Source organism: Vipera ursinii (assembly GCF_947247035.1).
Source record: "Vipera ursinii genome assembly, chromosome: 1".
Classification (NCBI taxonomy): Eukaryota; Metazoa; Chordata; class Lepidosauria; order Squamata; family Viperidae; genus Vipera; species Vipera ursinii.
In genome coordinates, this window is record NC_139512.1 from 195,221,535 (window position 1) to 195,241,585 (window position 20,051).

At 40.5% G+C, this 20,051-nt stretch overlaps 1 protein-coding gene across 1 annotated transcript in view; it reads right to left on the reverse strand.

Moving 5' to 3' along the window:
- Window positions 1–20,051, reverse strand: part of WDPCP (WD repeat containing planar cell polarity effector) — a 133,396-nt gene that overhangs the window by 98,273 nt on the left and 15,072 nt on the right. Inside the window, exon 7 of the mRNA XM_083370015.1 lies at window positions 13,499–13,632. Coding sequence (XP_083226141.1) covers window positions 13,499–13,632 — 134 coding nt within the window. The remainder of the gene's footprint in view (window positions 1–13,498; window positions 13,633–20,051) is intronic.

Sequence of the window (20,051 nt, forward strand, 5' to 3'; positions counted from 1 at the left end):
AAATTGTAGCACCTCTTTGAATTAGTGTATGCAAGTATGCAAGAAAGTTTGTTACATTTTAATAGCTAAGAGGTGCTAGATGTGTATGTGAAGATATCCATATAAGTTACATGCATTGATGCAAAGTAATTTATACTGGGAGAATGATAGAATGCTACTGGATGAAATTTCCCTCTCCTAAACTGTGAGCAAAAAAAATCCACTCATGAATTGGAGGAATTAAATCAGGTGCAAATTACGATAGAGGTCCTCTTCCACTATTCCTCCTTGGCATGCTCCCCCCATGCCAGGAGTTCGAGGTTTGGACGGACCATAAAAACCTGACCATTTGTACCGGGGGGTCCTTGTCTATCTTGATGACGTCCTCATATATACGTCTACGCTGGAGGAGCATGTCGCCTTAGTGCGGAGTGTGCTGACCAAGTTGAGGGACGCCCGGTTATATGTGAAGCTTTCTAAATGTGAGTTTCGCAAGCCCCGGCTGGACTATTTGGGGTATCGGGTGTCCTCCAGCGGGGTGGAGATGGACCCGGGGAAAGTGGAGGCTATCCAACAGTGGCAAGCCCCACGGACCCGGAAACAGTTGCAGAGTTTTCTAGGCTTCGCTAACTTTTATCGGTACAAATGGTCACGCAAACATGCCACCCAAACATGCCTCCGCCCTCCCATTCCCTATAACTTCTCCACCCCTCCCCTACAAGGCCTTTCGCCCGTCGCTAAGGCAGGTAAGGCCCCCCCAACGTGTCGCCACCACCGTGCCCTTTTCCCTCACCCACTCCCTGCTGCACCCACCCCCGAAGCCCCCTGTCACCCGGCCACCCGGTCACCATAGGGAGGAGGGACCCATCCCCTATCGGCGTTGCCACACAGTCCCGTGGTGGCTGAGCTCGATCCTGGGGCGCACGGGGCCCGAGCAAGGACGAACGGCCCGGTCCGGTGGGGCTCCACTGGGTTGGAGGGAGCGTCGGCTTACCGATGATGATGGCGAGGAATACAGCTATTCAACTGCACCCGGGAGCCAAACTATGGATGTGCTGCGCGAAAGGTTCGGAGAAGTCGGGGCACGTGACGGCGGTTCCTGGGGAGCCGTGGCTCCTGAAGAAGACATTGGACAGTGGTCTCTGGGGGGGGCACCCAGTCTGACAGCTACGTCCCGTTTCCGCCTGGCTAGCCCAAAGTTCAAGGTGCCTGGGGAGGGAGGCGTTCGGGGCCCATCCACACGAGCACAAGGGGGGCGTGAAGCGTGGCCAACGCCTGACCGGGGCCCTGGACGTCCCGCGCCCAGGTCGGTGGGGGTGTCCCAGGCTCAGACCCGTCCACCTGTTGGGCATTGGGGACCGGGCGTGGTGTGGGGACCCCCACCGCTCACTACAACCTATGATGGGCATCCCGACCGCCTGGCCATGTTCCTAGGGCAGGTGATTAACCATCTGGACGGGTACGCCCATACCTATTCATCACAGTGGGCGATGGTGGTGGCGGTCACCGCGTGCCTTCAGGGTGAGGCTGCAACCTGGGCAGCGGACCTCTACAGTGACCACGCCCGCGAGCTCGGGGACGTGGGGCTGTTTTTGGAAGCCCTACGCGTCCGCTTCGAGGATGTATCCCGCTTACATCGCGCGGAAGCCGAAGTGTTGGCTATGAGGCAGCGAGGACGGCCGGCAGAGGAGTACCCTGACCTGCCCTACGTGGTACAGGCTGATGCAAGCGACATGGCTGTTGGAGCTGTTCTTCTGCAACGGCATGAGAAGGGAGGATTGCGGCCCTGCGCGTACGCCTCCAAGAAGCTAACGACCACGGAGAGGGCTTGGGCTATCTGGGAGAAAGAGGCCTTTGCGGTCCGCTGGGCCCTGGGGACTTGGAGACACCTTCTGGAGGGGGCTAGCCAGGAGTTCGAGGTTTGGACGGACCATAAAAACCTGGGAGCCCTGCAAACACCCCGCCGACTGTCCCCGAAACACGTACGGTGGGCCCAGTACTTCCAACGCTTCCGGTTTCGCCTCAAGTACGTGCCTGGGGGTAGGAATTTCCTGGCGGACGCCTTGTCTCGGCTACCGCAGTACGATTGCCGGAAGGAGGAGGTAGTGCAGGCACTGGTACCGCCGCCCCGCCCGGTGGAGGAGACGGAGCACAGGGCCAACACCGTGACAGACGATTTCCTGCGGACGTGTAAGGGAGCGTTGGCGACCGACGACTGGATGCGGGCGCACCCCGACACCCTCTCGTTGCGGGATGGTTTAGCTTGGCACGGGGCCAGGTTGTATGTGCCTGCAGCGGCACGACATCAGGCACTCTACCAATGCCATGACGCTAGGCAGGCAGGTCATTATGGGTTCGTGAAAACCCTGCATCTGGCCCGCCGCCAGTTCTGGTGGCCAACCATGAGACGGGACATTGAAAGCTATGTGCAGAAGTGCCGCATTTGCGCAACCACTAAGCCCTCTACCAAGAAACCGGCAGGCCTCCTGCAACAGGTGGCAGACCCCGTAAGACCTTGGCAGGACATTGCAATGGACTTTGTGGTTGAGCTACCGGAAAGCAGGGGATATAACGTGTTGTGGACAGTAGTAGACTTGTTCTCGAAACAAGCCCACTTCATCCCCTGTAAGGGATTGCCCTCGGCCCGTCGGTTGGCCTGGTTGTTCGTCCAACATATCTATCGCCTCCACGGGGTGCCACGACGTATCATCTCCGACCGTGGGGTACAGTTCACGGCCCGGTTCTGGAGGGAGTTCGTGCGTTATATTGGAGCAACACAGGGTCTGAGCTCGGCGTACCACCCAAGCACGAATGGAGCCGCGGAACGTGCGAACGCGGCGGTGGAGCGATACCTGCGTTGTTATGTGTCATACCAACAGTCCGAATGGGTGGACTTGTTATCCTTCGCGGAAGTTGCCTACAACAACGCAGTGCATAACAGCACTGGGTTCTCCCCCTTTAAAGTGGTATCCGGTTACGAGTTTGTTCCTATCGCAGGGTGCGATCAGGGGGCCCCAGCATCCTGCACACCTGGGGCGTGGATGCACCGGTTGGAGGAGGTGTGGGGGATAGCTAAGAAGGCGTTAGAGCGAGCAGCAGAGTCATACAAAGAGCAGGCGGACAGGAAAAGACGGCCGTTTGCACCTCCCAAAGTAGGTGATCTCGTCTACCTCTCTACAAAATACCTGCGGCTGCAGGTGCCCTGTAGAAAGCTAGGACCCAAATACCTCGGACCCTTCCGAGTTATACAGGTAGTCAATCCCGTCACCGTCAGACTCCGGCTACCTCCTCTACTTGGAAAGATACACCCCGTTTTCCACAGCAGCCTGCTGAAGCCTGCTACGACCGCCTCCGCGGCGGCAGGGGAGGGCGGCCCGGGACCTGTACAGGGCAGTCACTATGAGGTACAGGAGATCCTGGACTCCCGAAAACGAAGGGGGTGGGTGCAATACTTGGTGCTCTGGAAGGGGTACCCCATGGAGGAGGCCACCTGGGTACGGGAAGAGGATGTGTGTGCACCACGCCTTCTCCGTGCTTTCCACCGGAAACACCCGGGGAAGCCGGGGGAGACCTCGGGGGGGACAGTTGATCACGTTACGGATTGCTCACCTCTCTCTCCTTGCATTCCAGGTGGGCCCCTGGTAGAGGGGGCAGCATGTCGGGCCTCGGCAGCCCGACACACGAGGGGGGGCCCCTCCACCCCCCCGGCACACCCGGCTTCCCTCCCACCGACCCCACCTGGTTCCTGCATGGTCCGGAGAGTCCAGAGGCCCGCAACGCTCCCCTCGTCGCCTCCGGACGCGCCGCGGCTGCTTCCAGCGCCCGGCGGCGCGTCACCACGCGGCTCCCCGGCGTGGAAGGCTCCGAGACCCGAGCCCTCTCTTCTGGCGCTTCCGGACGCGCCGCAGCTGCAGCCCTCGCCTGGCGACGCGACTACGCGCGGCTCCCCGGCTCGGCCGGCTCCGGGGCCCGCGTCGGCTCTTCTGGAGCTCCCAGACGCGCCGCGGCTGCCGGCCTCGCCCTGCGGCGCGTCTGCGCGCGGCTCTCCGACTCGGGCGGCTCCGGGACCTGCGCCGCGGCTTCTGCTCCCTCGGAATGCACCGCGGCTGCTGTGCTCGGTCGGCGGCAAGTGTGAGCAATGGACCCCGGCCTGCAGCCTGCCCGGTGGAGGCCTGAGCCGGCTCAACGTCTCTGCGGCCTGGGAGGACTCCGACGCCATGCCTGCGCGGGACTGTGTGGCAACGCCGATAGGGGATGGGTCCCTCCTCCCTATGGTGACCGGGTGGCCGGGTGACAGGGGGCTTCGGGGGTGGGTGCAGCAGGGAGTGGGTGAGGGAAAAGGGCACGGTGGTGGCGACACGTTGGGGGGGCCTTACCTGCCTGAGCGACGGGCGAAAGGCCTTGTAGGGGAGGGGTGGAGAAGTTATAGGGAATGGGAGGGCGGAGGCATGTTTGGGTGGAGTTTGGGTGGGGTTTTTGGATGTGTATATAGCAGCGTTGGGTGCAGATAGCAGCCAACGCTGGCTTTGTTTCTCGTTGCGGCTATTGCTCTGAAGAATAAAGTGCTTCTAGACTGCAGCAGAAGTCTCTCGTTCCTGTGTTCGGCACCTACCCTGCTTGTTGCAGGACGAGTTTTGACACCTTCCCTTCCTTGCTCTTCTGGTTTCTATGTATATGAACCATGACTGTTGTATGTGAAAGCATTTTGAGATGGGGATTAGAGCAACGCAGTAAGAGGAACACTGAACAGAAATGAGGAATGAAATATAATATCCTAATGGGGAGGGAACCAACTGCCTTTGTATGTGCCAAGTAATAATTACATGATGCTTTTTAGAACAAAGAAATGAGGGCTATTTCTTTTGTAGATTACAGGCACAGGGGAGCCCAAACTTTCTGTTGCTAAGTGAGTTTTGCCCCAATTTGCCACCTTTCTTGCCACAGCTGTTAAGTGAATCACTGCAGTTCTTAAGTTAGTAACATATTTAAGTGAATCTGTCTTCCCGATTCACTTTGCATGTCAGAGTCGCAAAAGGTGATCATGACCCTGGGCTATTGCAACCGTCATAAATGAGTCAGTTGCCAAGCACCTGAATTTTGATCATGTGACCATGGGGAGGCTGCAACAATTATAATTATAAAGCCATGGTGGCGCAATGGTTAGAAGGCAGTACTGCAGGCTACTTCTGCTGCTGGTTTCCTGCAGTTTGGCAGTTTGTTTCTCACCAGCTCAAGGTTGACTCAGCCTTCTATCCTTCTGAAGTCAGTAAAATGAGGACCCAGATTGTTGGGGACAATATGCTGACTCTGTAAATCACTTAGATAGGATGGATGGATGGATGGATGGGATTTGTATGCCGCCCTATCTCCCAAAGGACTCAGGGCGGCTAACAACAATAAAAACACAAAATACAAACATTAAAAGGTATTAAATCAAATTATCCCATATATAGTCCGATTAAAAACACGATAAAACAGAATTAAGAAAACCTCTCTTCCATCAGTCCAGGTCGGCCTGTTGCCTGAAGAGCACTGTGAAGTGGTAAATACAGTCTAAGTGCTATTGCTCTAAGTATGGAAAACGATCATGTTACTTTTTTTTAAATGCCGTTGTAACTTTGAATGGTCACTAAATGAACTGTTGCAAGTCAAAGATTACCTGTACTTCCCCACCCCATCTACAGTTAAAAAAAAGAAACTTTTTCTTTTGCTGTGGATGAGGCGGAAGAAGGCTGTAAGATAAGAGTACAATCATCTTGTCGTCAGAGCTTATATTTCCAAACAATATTTTAAAATAATTTTGATCTTACTGAATCACAGATAAACCAGAATAAAAGTGGATAATAAAATCTCCACCACTATTAAATTAGTAAAGAATGTTTTCAGGATGTGCTTTTATGAATTTGGAAGAATGGATTGAAATCACTTTAACTAAAACATGCACACAAATTAACACTGATATATATTTTGCTTTGTTAAAGTGTTTTCCAAAACCACTGCTAATAAGTAAAGAGTTTCTCATACTGTGAGTGCTAATCCCACATTTCAGCTATTTTGATTGCAATGTGAGCTTTTAAAGATACTTTTTGACTGACATCAGTATGATTAAAACATCTCTAGCTTTTTGCACCCACAGCTAGCATCTAAGATTAATTTGGAAACAATCTGGAGATTATTTTTATAAATTTGACAAATACATGATACATGTTATTTCTCTTCACTTTTATATTTCTAGGTCTGTGAGAACACGTAAAACTCCTGCTTGTAGATATGGACAGGGAAGCATACAAGTTAAGGAGGAATTTAATGCTGTGATTCCAATCAATACTAAAATGTACAGTCATGGTTGCTTGACAGCATCGACCTATGTGTAAGGATTTAAAGCTACTTATGTATTAAGTTCCACGATACTGACCAAAAGTATTGGAAAAAGGCTACTCGTTTCAAATATAACACTGAACATTAAAAGGTCATTTACAATGTATGAATAGGATATATATATTTTCCTCCAGAATTAAGAACACCAACTGTTGTAACAGGGGATATAATTTTTGCCAAGTAATATGGATGAGTGACAGCACGATGTATAAAGTTTATGTGGCTTTTGAGAATTGCTTAGTTCTATTCCTTCTATTCTATTCTTTTATTATTCAAACTATGTTATTTTGGAGCATGGTTATTTGAAAACACGAACGGTACACCATCTGGGTGACACATGCCAAGAAAATATAGATTGCACCACATTTCTGCTTAAGGAATTAATAGAAGGTTGATAGCTGGGGGGAGTGGAAAAAAACTATCTTGCTATTGCTGGTCAGCAATAATCGAACCACTTTCTGGGGATTAAGCGCATGGCTAAGCCTACTGGACCAGACACAAGCAAAGGGCAGGGGGTCTTCTTATCAGAGAAATGCTTCTGGAGCCAGTCTCACTACATGACAGATTGCTTTCATATTCCTGTCTGCAAGGCAACAAAGGATGGCAGTAATGCGATAATGCCAGAGTGCAATGGGTGTTAAGAACCCGTTGCATTTATGTATTGTATTTAGTAAATAATCAGACTCATCCAAATTGTGATCTCACCACTCAACCAAGGCCCATTAAAAATCAAGGTTAATGCTTTAATAATCCTTTGCTGCTTTTTTATGGTCAAAAGAATTCCTTTCTATTTGCATGGTCATAATATTATTGACCTCTTCATCCCCTGAATACACATCAAAAGGAACTGAAATCAAAGTAATTACCACTGTTTTCTCTCAGTAAACATTAACTCTTTATACTCTTGTCTTCTCACAGTTCAGCAAAGTGATTTAAAAAGCTATGAAAATGAAAACATGCAAAACAGCAATGATTTCAGAAGATTTATCAAAACGTTTTATGGTGCTGAGAGTTTAGAAGAATAAGATATGGCAGGTTATGAAATTCTGAAAAAAAATCTATAATGGCTTCATTGAGCATTGGTAGCATGAATGGAGTTCTCAGGCTATTAGGTACTGAAGTTTGTTACATACTAGAACTACTTTAAACTATATATTTATTTTGCATAGCTCTTCAACTATTCTACATTAATTTCAGCTTTGTTTTTCAATATTTTTGTTACCAACTTTCCAAAATTAACATTAGCCAGAAAAATATTTTTATAACTAATAGTAACCAGGATATTCATGCTAATACATATTGTGTAGCTGACTACAGCGCCCAATTTAATTTTAGTACAATATTATTACACTGAATATACCTTCCTGCTATTTTTTGTAACACTACCTTGGAAGCTTTTAAATAAATATCAGTTTTATCCAAATAAATTATATAAAAGGAAATAAAATTAAACATAGGATTGCAAATCTTATGCCCGTTCTTTTGGAAGACATTTCCTTTCTTCCTTTTGTATAAATAATGGTACTTAATAATGCCTTTTTCTCTTAAACAAGGAATGAATATTCCCGCTTTTGAAGCCAATTGTGTGAACAAGAATGGCTTCGATCCTACCAGTTAAAAGACTGCCTCACTCTGATTTCATCCCCGTCCCACCAGATCTAACAGAAAGGGTACGTAATGGTCCTGTCATCTAGGGAGCTACATTTAGGTGGGGCCTAGAAGGTGACCCTTTTTTGCTGTAGCACCCGCAGTGTGAAACCTTTCTCTCCCCCACCCGAGGGAAGGATGGCTTTATTGCTGCTAAACTTCAGAAGGTCACCTAAGACCGGGTTACGCCAGCAAGCCTAAGGACTATTATTATCCCTTCACCTATTAATTTTGTTTTAGGTATTTATGTGGTTTTTAATGTTTTCATATTTGCATTAATGTTAATGCTTTTAGATATTTATTGTTTTAATTCTGTTGTACATCACCCATGTCACTTGTTTGCAAGATGGGCGACTATATAAATTTGATAAATTAAATATTGTCATGCCAGCAATTTTGCTTCCTTCATCGTGTTTTTATTATGCAGGGGTGAAGATTGTGGGAAAATAAGTGCTGAATAATTGGTTTATCTAAGAAGAGACAACTCAAAGCAGAAATACAGATTATGTTTCAAAGAAGCTGTACCTTAATTAATTCACTATACCTGAAACTATGAATTGATTCTTACAGTCTAGATTCTAGATTCTGGTTTTAGCCCAGATTAGCATTAAAAATAGCTTCCTGAAATCCAAGTTGGTCTTGTTATCTTGGTTATGCCAGCTATTTGGGACTTTATAGCAAACAACATGCTCTGTCCACATGTAGTAAGTTACTGATGGCTTGTTTATGAAACATTCCGTATTAAGAAAAATATCAGTTCTCTCAACTTACCCAATTGTGTTTCAAAGAGTAGACACTTAGTATATCTCCTTGCACTTGAACTACCCATCTCACAATATAGATTCTTTATCCAATTTCCAGTCCAATAAATCTTGGCTATTTATGCCCAAGACGATATCACATCCCTTAAAATGGTGAATTTGTCAATGCTCATGGTGTTCAAGCAATGCTCCAGTTGCTTTGGGATTGTACCCAAGGCATCTTCTACTATTGGTATTTCCTTTGCTTTCTTTTGCCAGAGCCATTCTATTTTTATTTGCAGGTCTTTGTATTTTGTTATCTTCTCCAGTTCTTTCTCTTCTATTCTGCTGTCTTCAGATACTACCATGTCAACTTTCCAGACTTGTCTTTCTTATTGACAATTGTTAAATCTGACATGTTATGCAGCATGTGTCTGTCAGGTCCCAGAGCACTTTAGCTTCTTCTTTTCCTATTACTTTCTCTATTTTATGGTCCCCCCAGTTCCTGAATATAATTTATGATGAATATATTTTCTTTGTATTAGCTTTATAGTTTTTTAATATGGTGAGACAACTAATCAATACTTGTACCATACTAAGGATGTTGTACTTAGTATTCATCTCTGGGCAAGATTGTACAGGTGGACAATCTCTGGGCAAGATTGTACAGGTGGACAATCTTGCCCAGAGAAAATTGTTTGTTGTGATTATCTTCTTTTCCTAATTTATTGTTTTAATCTTTAAAAATTGATTGGAACTGGAAATTCTGCTTCTATCCATTTTTCGCAGTACACTTTTAGTAATTGCAGACAAGTACAACATTTAGGTCCCTGAACAATCTAAAACATGTCTTTCCTTTTAGAATTGAAATGCTGCACCAGCCCTACTATAATTCTTACATCATCATCATCATCATCATCATCATCATCATCATCATTATTATTATTATTATTATTATTATTATTAAAATTTATATGCCGCCCTTCTCCCTAAGGACTCAGGGAGGCTCACAACAATAAAAAATTAAAAAAACATAGAATACAAAGATTAAAAAAGAATTAAACAAAATAAAGAAATAAAGGACAATTTACTTAATTATAACTGTTGGGTAATTCCCAGGTAACTGAGTATAAGATTATTTTTTTAACTGTACAAGTCACATCATATGTTTGTTCTTTTGATAAAACATCTTTGTACATCTTAGTAAATTGTAACATGAACAGAGATGTATAATTCATTCTTCCTGTTAGAGGTAATTTAAGATGAAAAATAATAAAGATATATATGATAAATCTAGACCATTCTGATGACACTGACTTCACTGAATCATTACAACACCTGGATTTTATTATGAATAGAGTGAACAATGTTTTATATCAGTGGTGGCGAAGCTATGGCACGCATGCCAGAGGTGGCACTCAGAACCCTCTCTGTTGGCACGCGCGCAGCCCTGACCGACTAGCAAGCTCGAGTAGAGATGGTAGAGCAGAGGTCAGCAACCATTGTCAATTAGTGGACTGGAAGAAAAGGGAGGGGGAAGCATTTTACATGTGTGCGTGCGCGCACAAGACCGCAAGCATGCACGCGCTGCAAATGGGACGGGGCTAGTGCCTGCGTGATACTCACTAGCCCTGCCCCATTCTTGTGTGGTGCAGCGCCTTGCAGCACAGTGGCCCATTTTTGCGCCCCTGGTTTTTGCGTGTCAGAGGCGGCACTGCCTCCCCCACCTGAGGGCACCATAATGCTGATTCGCCCCTGGCACTTTGCAATAAATAAGTGGGTTTTGTGTTGCGGTTTGGGCACTCAGTCTCTAAAAGGTTCGCCATCACTGTTTTATATTATCTAGGTTAATTTTTTGTTATTAAAAGTTCAGATATTTTCAATAAGAGAAATATTTCATTTTTTCTATCTTAAATCACCTACTATTCAGATTTACTGGGTGCCTTCTTACTATCACTTTTCTAAGCAAACAGCTCCAAGGAGAGACGCTGTGTCTCTTTTTTTTTCATTTTTATCCTTTTTTGCACTTTTTCAGCTCTATGTTATTTTCTTTAGTTGTAGTTGCTAAGAATACACACTCCTTTACAAACAGAATTACATCATCTATTTGTATAAAGTCATTACAGTTCTTGCATTTTAATTTTCAGTTCTTTTCACAATGATAATCAGCACTGAATGTGCCATTGTGATGGGATCACAATCTGAGAGGCAGTATGATATGTTGGGTAATGTTCTTCATGATCAAGATACAGTAGACTGTTTCCTTTCATATCAGAAATAAAGAAAATAGTCTGCAAGTGAATTATTTTTGGAAGGTGGGTGTGCTTATACTCCTTGTTTGCATTAGAGTAGAATCAAGTTAATTATCTGGCTAGAGCGTAGGATTTTGAATTGATTGGGAGTTAGGCTGACAAGTTATGCTTTCTGGCAAGGATGAAAACAAAGAGTTCTAATCAGTGCAATGTAGAATGGCAAGTTATTATAAAAAAATCAATATGCAAGCTGGTGTCTGAATAGTTCCTACCCCAACATTAATGCATATAAGCATACACACTGAGCACCAGTTGCAGAGGGGAGGTTCATATATATGCCTGTTCACAAGAACAACTTCATGGGACTAATAATCTAGCATCACACCCATGTCATTTGCATTCTCCCAGGGAGAGGTATGGAAGCCTAAATTCCTTTTCTTTTCCCCTGAAGGCAAATCCTTTTTTGAAAAAAAAATGCCTACAGTTTAGTGATTGCCTTCTTGCTGTTTGTGCTCTGGGGCTTTATTTTATTGCTGATTTAATTGGTGCTGGTTGCCTTGGATAATGTTACTGTATAGGATTGTTTTTTTTTGTTATTCACTACTTTGTTAAATAAATTGTAACTAAATGTTTAAAAATTAATTTTTATATTTCAGAATACCTATCACAAAGGCTAATCACACCTACAATTTTAGTTATTTAAAAACAATGTCTTAATGTGCATGAACTGTTTTCCAATGTTCTTAGACAAAACATATGTAAAATTATATGCATGCATACAGAATCATTACAATCAACAACAAAAAATTGTACTCCTATAGTTAATACAATCCACCATAAAACAGCAATTGTTTAGAACTACAGCACTAATATAAATACAAATTCTTTTTCAGTTATAAATGTTAGACTAATTAAAGTATTAGAAATAGTATTATAATTAAACTTTAAATATTTTAAATTGTGATAGTGATTCTCATTTAATCTTTTTCTTGAATATTGATGTTTTTCTGTTTTCTTAAAAGTTCATGAAAGCTATGTTTTTGGCCCAAATGAGGGAATAATTAAACACATGCAAGATAGATTTCGAAAACAAATTAAATTAAGTTATTCCAAAACTGCTTTGCAAGGATGTTAAGTATATATAGATTTTGATAATGGTTACCAAAAGCCCAAATTTAACAAACACACAAAGGTGTGCATCACTCTGAAGTAAACAACATATCAGCTCAGTTCCTTGTGAACAGTGAACTGTCTCAAATCCATGTTACAGAGGTTGGATCAATCTTGCAAACACAACTCAGTATTGAAAAGAGGCCTTCAAATGAAGCAGCCTGGAAAATATATTACATGTCCATTCTAGCAGAGAGCATTCCCAACAAACTCTATAATATAATCTGGCAAGACATTTAGTGTAATTCACTAAAACTAGCCTTGTAGATACAAAATCTATTAAACAGAAAAATAACAAAAAAGCAACAGGACAAAAATAATACTACTAACAAAACATTTTCTCATGTTTGTTATCTAATAATATTCTAGCAGTGATAGGGGATGAAAAGCAGCTATCTTCATACTTACAATGTAGTGGAGACTAGTCTTTTACTAATCTCCATTTTTCATTTTGAAAACAAATAATTTTTTTGGATTGCTTATATATATATATACATATACATATACATATACATATACATATATATACATATATATATATATACATACATATATATACATACATACATACATACATACATACATATATATATATATATATATATATATATATATATATATATATATATATATATATATGTTTTCTGAGGTTTTCGCGGGTGCCTGTATATGGATCCTTGGTTTTTCGGGTTTTTCCCCGCGTAGAACTAAAGGTGTGGGCGCAACGTTTCGACGGAGTCCCATCCGTCATCATCAGGCTTTAGCTTCCTTCTTCTGGGAGAAGCATGTGGCTGTTAGTTCCTCTTTTTTAAACTGCCAGAGGGGGTGTGTATATAATACACACACACACACACACACATATATGATTTTCTTCCTTCAGCACGATCCAGACATACAGTAGAATCTGAATATAAGAGGAGATTCTTTATCACTGATACATCAGTGGCCTCTTTGTCATATATTTTCAACTTTAAGCACAATCTGGCCTAAGTTTGTCTACAGTTTACCTTTGGCAACCATATCTAAAACCTTATAGTATAAGTCAGAGGTAGGCAACCGCTGACTCAGGAATTCTGGGAGTTGAAGTCCATGAGTCATAAAAGAGCTGAGGTTGCCTGCACCTGGTATAGGTAAACTGAAATGTCTGTTTGCCTGTCTGCCTACCTGCCTGCTTACCTATCTTTCTTGACAGTTATATCAGTCCATATGAAATTCAATTAAGCATCGCTGAAAAGTTTTATCTATACTTTATACTAAATCCCTATTTTTTTCTTAACATTCATTTCTCCAGTTATACAATTATGATACTTGCAAAACCATTAAAGGTTATACCTTAAAATCGAAGTCTGAGAGTTTTTCCAGTCTTTTGTTTACATCCGGAGAATTTGCTTTTTTTGAGGATTGAATGAAACAGAGTTTGCTTTGTTCCCAAAATGAAAAGATCATGAAACTGTCAGTAAGCACAGCTGGAAGAAAAAACAACAACATTTTAATACCTATCACTGACAACCAAATAAATTGCTGAAATATTCACTGGAATATTGGAAGATAAAAACTTATTTTCAGCATTATGCATGATTTGTATAATGTACTGATAAGCGTTTCTCCTACTGTGTCTTTTTGAAAATGGTAAGTAAAGCCTAGGAAGCAGAGGTAATAAAATTGAATAAATTATGATATAAATATTTTAAAGATATAGTATTTTACAATCTCTCTTTTATTGGTTCTTTCCCTTTAAATTATTTTCAGATAATAATCTCTTCTACAGATGAGTGAAAATATTGTGGATATGCTGGAGTGAAGTACTTAAAAAGTATCAAATGAGAGGGTAGATATTACTGTGGCTTAACTGATTTCTTGTAGTTGTTATGCTTTAAGAAAGACAAATGGGTGGTAAGTGTTTGTTTGGTACAACCATTTTTAAAAAATTCTTAAATGAAAGCATACATGAAAATGAATGAAACCAATTAGCTCTACAGGCACCTAAGGTTTATAAAACTACCAATACAGTTTTTTGGGGGGTGAGGAGAGGATGGTGATGACACTATAGTATCAGCTACTCCTGCACTGTGGCTTACAAACATACAATGAAGACATCTACCATAAGAAAAAAAGAATTAAAGGGGGAAATAATTAAAAAATTACTTCAAAGAGCTCATAAAACCAGAACTGAAAATAACCCTCCCCAAACAAATTAACATTTAAAAATAAAAGCTCTGCTTTCTTAATTTATGTTAATCTTTTAGTAACTTTTAGCTATCTTGTCACACAATTAGCTAGCAGTGCTATGTTTTGTACTATGTTAGGAGAAGGAGGAGTAAAAACTAACAACAGATTCCAGATAACCTTTTGGAATGCCTCAAAAGAAGTGAATTATTTATTTATTTAGTTTATGGCATATCATATATGGATTAGCAATATATAAACATTTCACATAGATTAGTAAAACACAATAAAATATAAATGTTAAAAGGACCTATGTTCAAATAGCACTGTCTACTAGGCCATCTAACCACTGAACTGCAGCATTTTAATACACTCGCTTATAATCCTCATAGTCAGAGTCATTGAGTCTGGCATCTAACCTACTAGTATGGCAGCTGATAAGCCATATAGAGGCACAGTATTCTGCTGCAAAAGAAGTAAAAATTGAATATCTACTCCTGACTGCATCCCAATAAACATGGAATAAAACAATAAATTTGAGCAACTCACCCCAAAAGGAGCTCAAGTGTGGAATAACCACAATAAGAACTCTTTACGTGTCCAAAATATGCAGCTTAATATTTTGGGAAGACATGATTCCTGTAAAAGTTTAGCGAGTAAAGATACTCAGAACTTACTTCTGTACTGCAGAGACACTTTTGAATTTTCAAATATTAAAAACAACAACAACAGAATCTTGCAGGAGTTTCTGTTCTACTTTCCAGCCTCTTATACCTCATTGAGTCATGTAGGAGTCAAGAGTCAGTTTGAATCTCTTCTTAACATTATCTTCCTTTCCAGGGCTTAAGGAATGCTTGTGCCCTTGTTACTGAAATGGCTCTTGAAGGAACTTCAAGACCATCTCCATGTCTTTCTATACCACAGGACACAGATTGTTGGGGGCAATTAAGCTGACTTTGTAATAATGCCGCTTGGGGTCTGTGTGAAAGCCCTAATAAGCAGGCATATACATAGAATGAAGGCTACTGCTAAGCTTGTAAGCCACCCTGAGTCTTCGGAGAAGGGCGGGATATAAATGGAATTTTAAAAAAAATCCCTGCTCTACACCAACTCAACATGTTTATCAGCTCCTACATGGCTCCTCTGGCTGTCAGATTGCTAAAGTGGCTTGACTATTAGAAGAGATCTAATCTGCTAATTTCCAAAAACCCACCATTCAACTTCCAATTAATTTTGATGTTCTTCACAAGATATCATTTATTTGCCCCTCCTTCTTCAAATATTTTAAATATCCCTCTCTATCACAATCAAGATAGTCTAACACAGCAACTATTTTATTTCCTTGAGCCAGCTCCTTTGTATCCAAATATTAGTGACTGATACAGAAGTGATTAAGAAATGGCTCCACAGATTTTTTTGGTAGCTACAGAACTATAACTATATTCCAAATTCCAGATATCCGACAAATGCTACTTCCACATCTAACCAAGTTGTGTGCATATGATTTATGTCTCAAGCCCCTCTGCCTATAGAAAGCCCAAAGGCAATGCCATCATAATTAACAAAGAAGTAAAGCTATATCTAATTCCAAGCAGCCTTGAAAAGAGACAGCCAACGTCCTTAAGTCTTTAACTCTGGCATTGACAAACACCCTTTTCAAAAGAAATGTTAGTTACAAGCTCCTTACCTTTTGGCTAAAACATCTAACTGTTACTTGCCAAATTGATTTGAAACAAGCCTTGTCACTATTATACTATGATGTAGTATTAAATCTATTTCAATGTCTAGTTCCCAAACTTGGAACCCTGAAAAGCCAACAATCCTATCTTGCAAATATCAGAACAACTGCAACTCACTGAAGATAATTTCATCCTGATTCCTCTCTCTTTAGCCCCACTCTCCAACTGCTATCAAAGTAGTTGATATCACTGTGAACTGAAATATGTGAGAATTCCACTTTAAAGCAGTTCTTAAAGGCCTGCAACAGCAATGAAAGCACTACAAATATTTACTGTGTTGATTGTCCACCAAACTGAGTTATATCCCAGGCCTATAAGAATATGTTCACTCCTTAAAAACAAGCCCTAAACCTTAATCTGAGCTTTAGGATCCATGAGGTCAATCCAGTCCCAAGAGATTTAGCTTCATCTGCTTCTATCACAGTGCCCATTTTGAGACAATCTTGAAGGTAATTCTTGCTGAGTGACTTTGGGGTACTCCAGAAGATGTGTGGTTCAGTTCATGGAATATAATAGGCTAATCTTCTAAGAAAACCCATGCTTTTATTGCTTGTTAAAAAAAATTAACACTGCTTTTTTGCTGTTCCCTTTACTGGTCTTCTGTAATTATATCATATACATTCTTTGTTCAATTGGAAAATGGTAACTTTGCTGGGCTGGGGACAGTCTCTTATAGAACTCCCAGTTGGATTCTCTACTGCTGGACTGCCTATATGCTCTTACTGATTTTTTTTAACATATCTCAATAGTGGAGTTAATCATAATCGTAACAATTTCAATGAAAAAAAATACAGCAGAGCTAACTTTTGACCAGTCAGCTTATTAAACATTATAAATGAATTGTATGGCTTTAATGAGAAACTTACAGAATATAAGGGGACCTGCTAGCTGAAGGGCAAATTGGGTTTAGAGCTGGATAATCAACAATAGATCAATGTATCATTTTACATAATCTGGCAGAGAAATACTCTAACTTCCCCCTGATGGCAGCTTCTAACTTGGTCTCCACAGAGAGGCTATGATAAAAAATAGTAGCCACATTCAAAGGTTGTTGACTACTTCAGCACATCAGGGGCCCACTTGGGAATATCTATTTGAGAATCCAATGTGCTGCTGTAGTAGGTCTCTCTGCAGCAACCCTCACTTTAAACAGAATCAAATATTCTAAAGGAAATCAAACAGTATCTTTATTCTCCTATTTAATTTTTACACTGATTTCACAGTATTGGCATTTTTCAAAAATAAATTTCAGCCTCCTATGTTAACTGATATCCATCTTTTTTATTGATGGATATCAATATTTTCTTTCCATATTCAGTGGGATTTTGACAGGTGCTAGCAACATATTACCATGATGAAAAAGTCAAAATTTTAAAAACTAAAATAGTTATTTTTAATAAATGGCATGCTGACCATAACCAGGAAATTAATGGCATTCCAGTTGAGATTCAGTTTTTTAAACTTTATTTCATCTAATATTGCTTGGAAGCAACACAACCCGTGAAATTATATCTTGTGCTCCAAAATTTTCCAATACAATGCTTAACTTCCTAGTTTTTATGCTAATAATTTCATTTCTGTAAGCAGTCAAATTAAAAAATGTTGAGCTTCCTGCTGTATGAAGTACAACTTTGCACAATTTGTAGAAGGATGCCCACATTTAGCATTTGTCACTGATACTAATATCCTAATTTCTTACTTCATTTTATTATTGTATTATCTTATTTTCCATTTAGGAACTTTCACTACAAATTAATTAGCTAAGTAAATCTCAGTACACTGGAAGCATTACAATTAATGTTTTTATTTAAAATATGTAATTGTTTTAACAGCAATATCTTAGTTGAAGCCTCTATGGTAGTGGTTTGGAGTTTATTGTATATGGTTTTGATATTCGCCACAGCAGCCTTTATAGGTTTCTTACTCTGTCTTGAGGTTATTGTGGATTATGTTTTAATATGTTATAGCTATATAGATTTAAAGTAAAACAATAAATCTTCAGTACCATTTTTTTAGCATTCAAACTGAATGTTTCAGACCTCCAGTAATAATTAAAATTATTCACTTAAATGCAGATCTTTGTTAATAACTGTCTAGATGTACAATAATGTGAAGTATAGACAACTATCAGTTAAAATATCATTTTAAAAGTATAATTTCTGTGAATACTAAATTTATTAAATTACCACTCTCTCATTTTTATTTAAATCCTGAATAAAATAACTATTGAAGTATTTGCCTATTCATATCACTTTTTTTTTACAGAATAAGGCAGTGAGTTGTCATTGCCTTTTTGGGGATTCAAATTTGCACTATATTGGAATTTTCTGGTGGTCTCCCATAAAAATCGCAACCAGGACCAACTCTGCTTAGATTTGGGAGGATTGGACGAAGTCAGCTATATATTTAAATCCTTCCAATTCTGTAGAACTGAAACAACAGTTTTCTCCCCCCTGTAAGACTATCATTTCCTTAAGGGGGAATTTTTCATTTTATGTAATTATGTGAATTCTCCCTCTCTACCCAGTTCCCTTTTTTCAGATGAAAATATTTTAAGTGGCTTCAGGTGGAATAAAGGATACATGGTAGGATAGAAAAGATGGGTAAGGAATCCTTTTCTTTCCAGCCATTTGTCTATTCAAAATGCCCTCCACACCTGCATTTCTCTAACAAACAATAGAAACGGTGACCTTTCTTTTAACCGCCATGGGAAAAAGAACAGTTGGGGAGGGGGTAAAACTACGTCCTTAATCTTAAGCCACCGGCTATGTGATTAAAAGTCCTTAAAGCTGAGGGAGAAGGCGTACAGAGCTATCTGTATCATGTAGTTTTGCCTTTCATGTGATTATTGTAAATGGTTAATGGATTTAGAAATTAGTTTGAACTGATATCTCATATATAAATTAACAGTGTCTGAGTCTTTTTACTGCTATTTTATTTTGTTTTGATATACATAAGCAATTGACTAACAAAATATTATATCATTTTCTTCTATGAGTAGTTGCTTATTCAATCATTAGTGGTTTCTCATTTCCCTTAGTTTCTCCAATATCTCTGCATTATATAATAATACATGGTAAAAATCTAAAAAAAGTAGGCAGTGTAAATTAGGAGGAACAGTTAAAAGTAAATGATAACCGATATTTTTATTATACAAGTGGTTTCAAGACATAGTGTTGTTTATTCTAGAAATAGTAAAAAAGAGGCTTCCGTGTATGGAATTGAATTTATCTGAATCAACTCAGTTCAATCCCTTACCATTGACTTTCACTGGGATATTAACGGTAAAACATTCACCTCAATAAACCGAGAATACCTTTTCCTCAGTAAAACATTTGTAGAGTTATATTGGAGAGAAAGTTTGTGAGAATTGAAAACTTGGAACAAATTAATCCAAGACTTCTGCAAATTTTAGGTGATAAAATTAGTATTTTAATATATATTCCTGTGCTTGCAATTTGAAATTCCCAAGCCAATTAGGTTGTGCAAGTGTGCACTTTTCCTCATGTAGCATCCAAAACTGGAATCCTCTGAAAAATACATCACAACAAAAAAGCTCTCTGATTTTTAGTCAAAATGGTATTGTTGTCAGACAGCGATCAATATTCTGACATCCCATGTAGTATTTATATAGTGATATCCTTTTAATTATTTTAATTGAAGCTGGGAGAATTAGAAACAAGTAGATTATTTCCTGTTCTAAACATCTGAAAGAACTCATTCATTGTTTGTTTGGGTAGTGCCCAAGTTAAGCTCCACCACCATCTTTCCCTATTATGGCAATAATTTCATCAATAATTTCAGAATGACAGAATGACAGAGCTGGAAGGTCTTCTAATCCTTAGAGGTCTTCTAGTCCAACTCTCTGTACAAGCAGCAGAGCCTATGTCATTCTGGACAAATGCCTCTCCAATATCTTCTTTAAAAAATTATAGTCGTGACAACTTTCTTTAAAAAGTTGTCATGACTATATTTGGAAG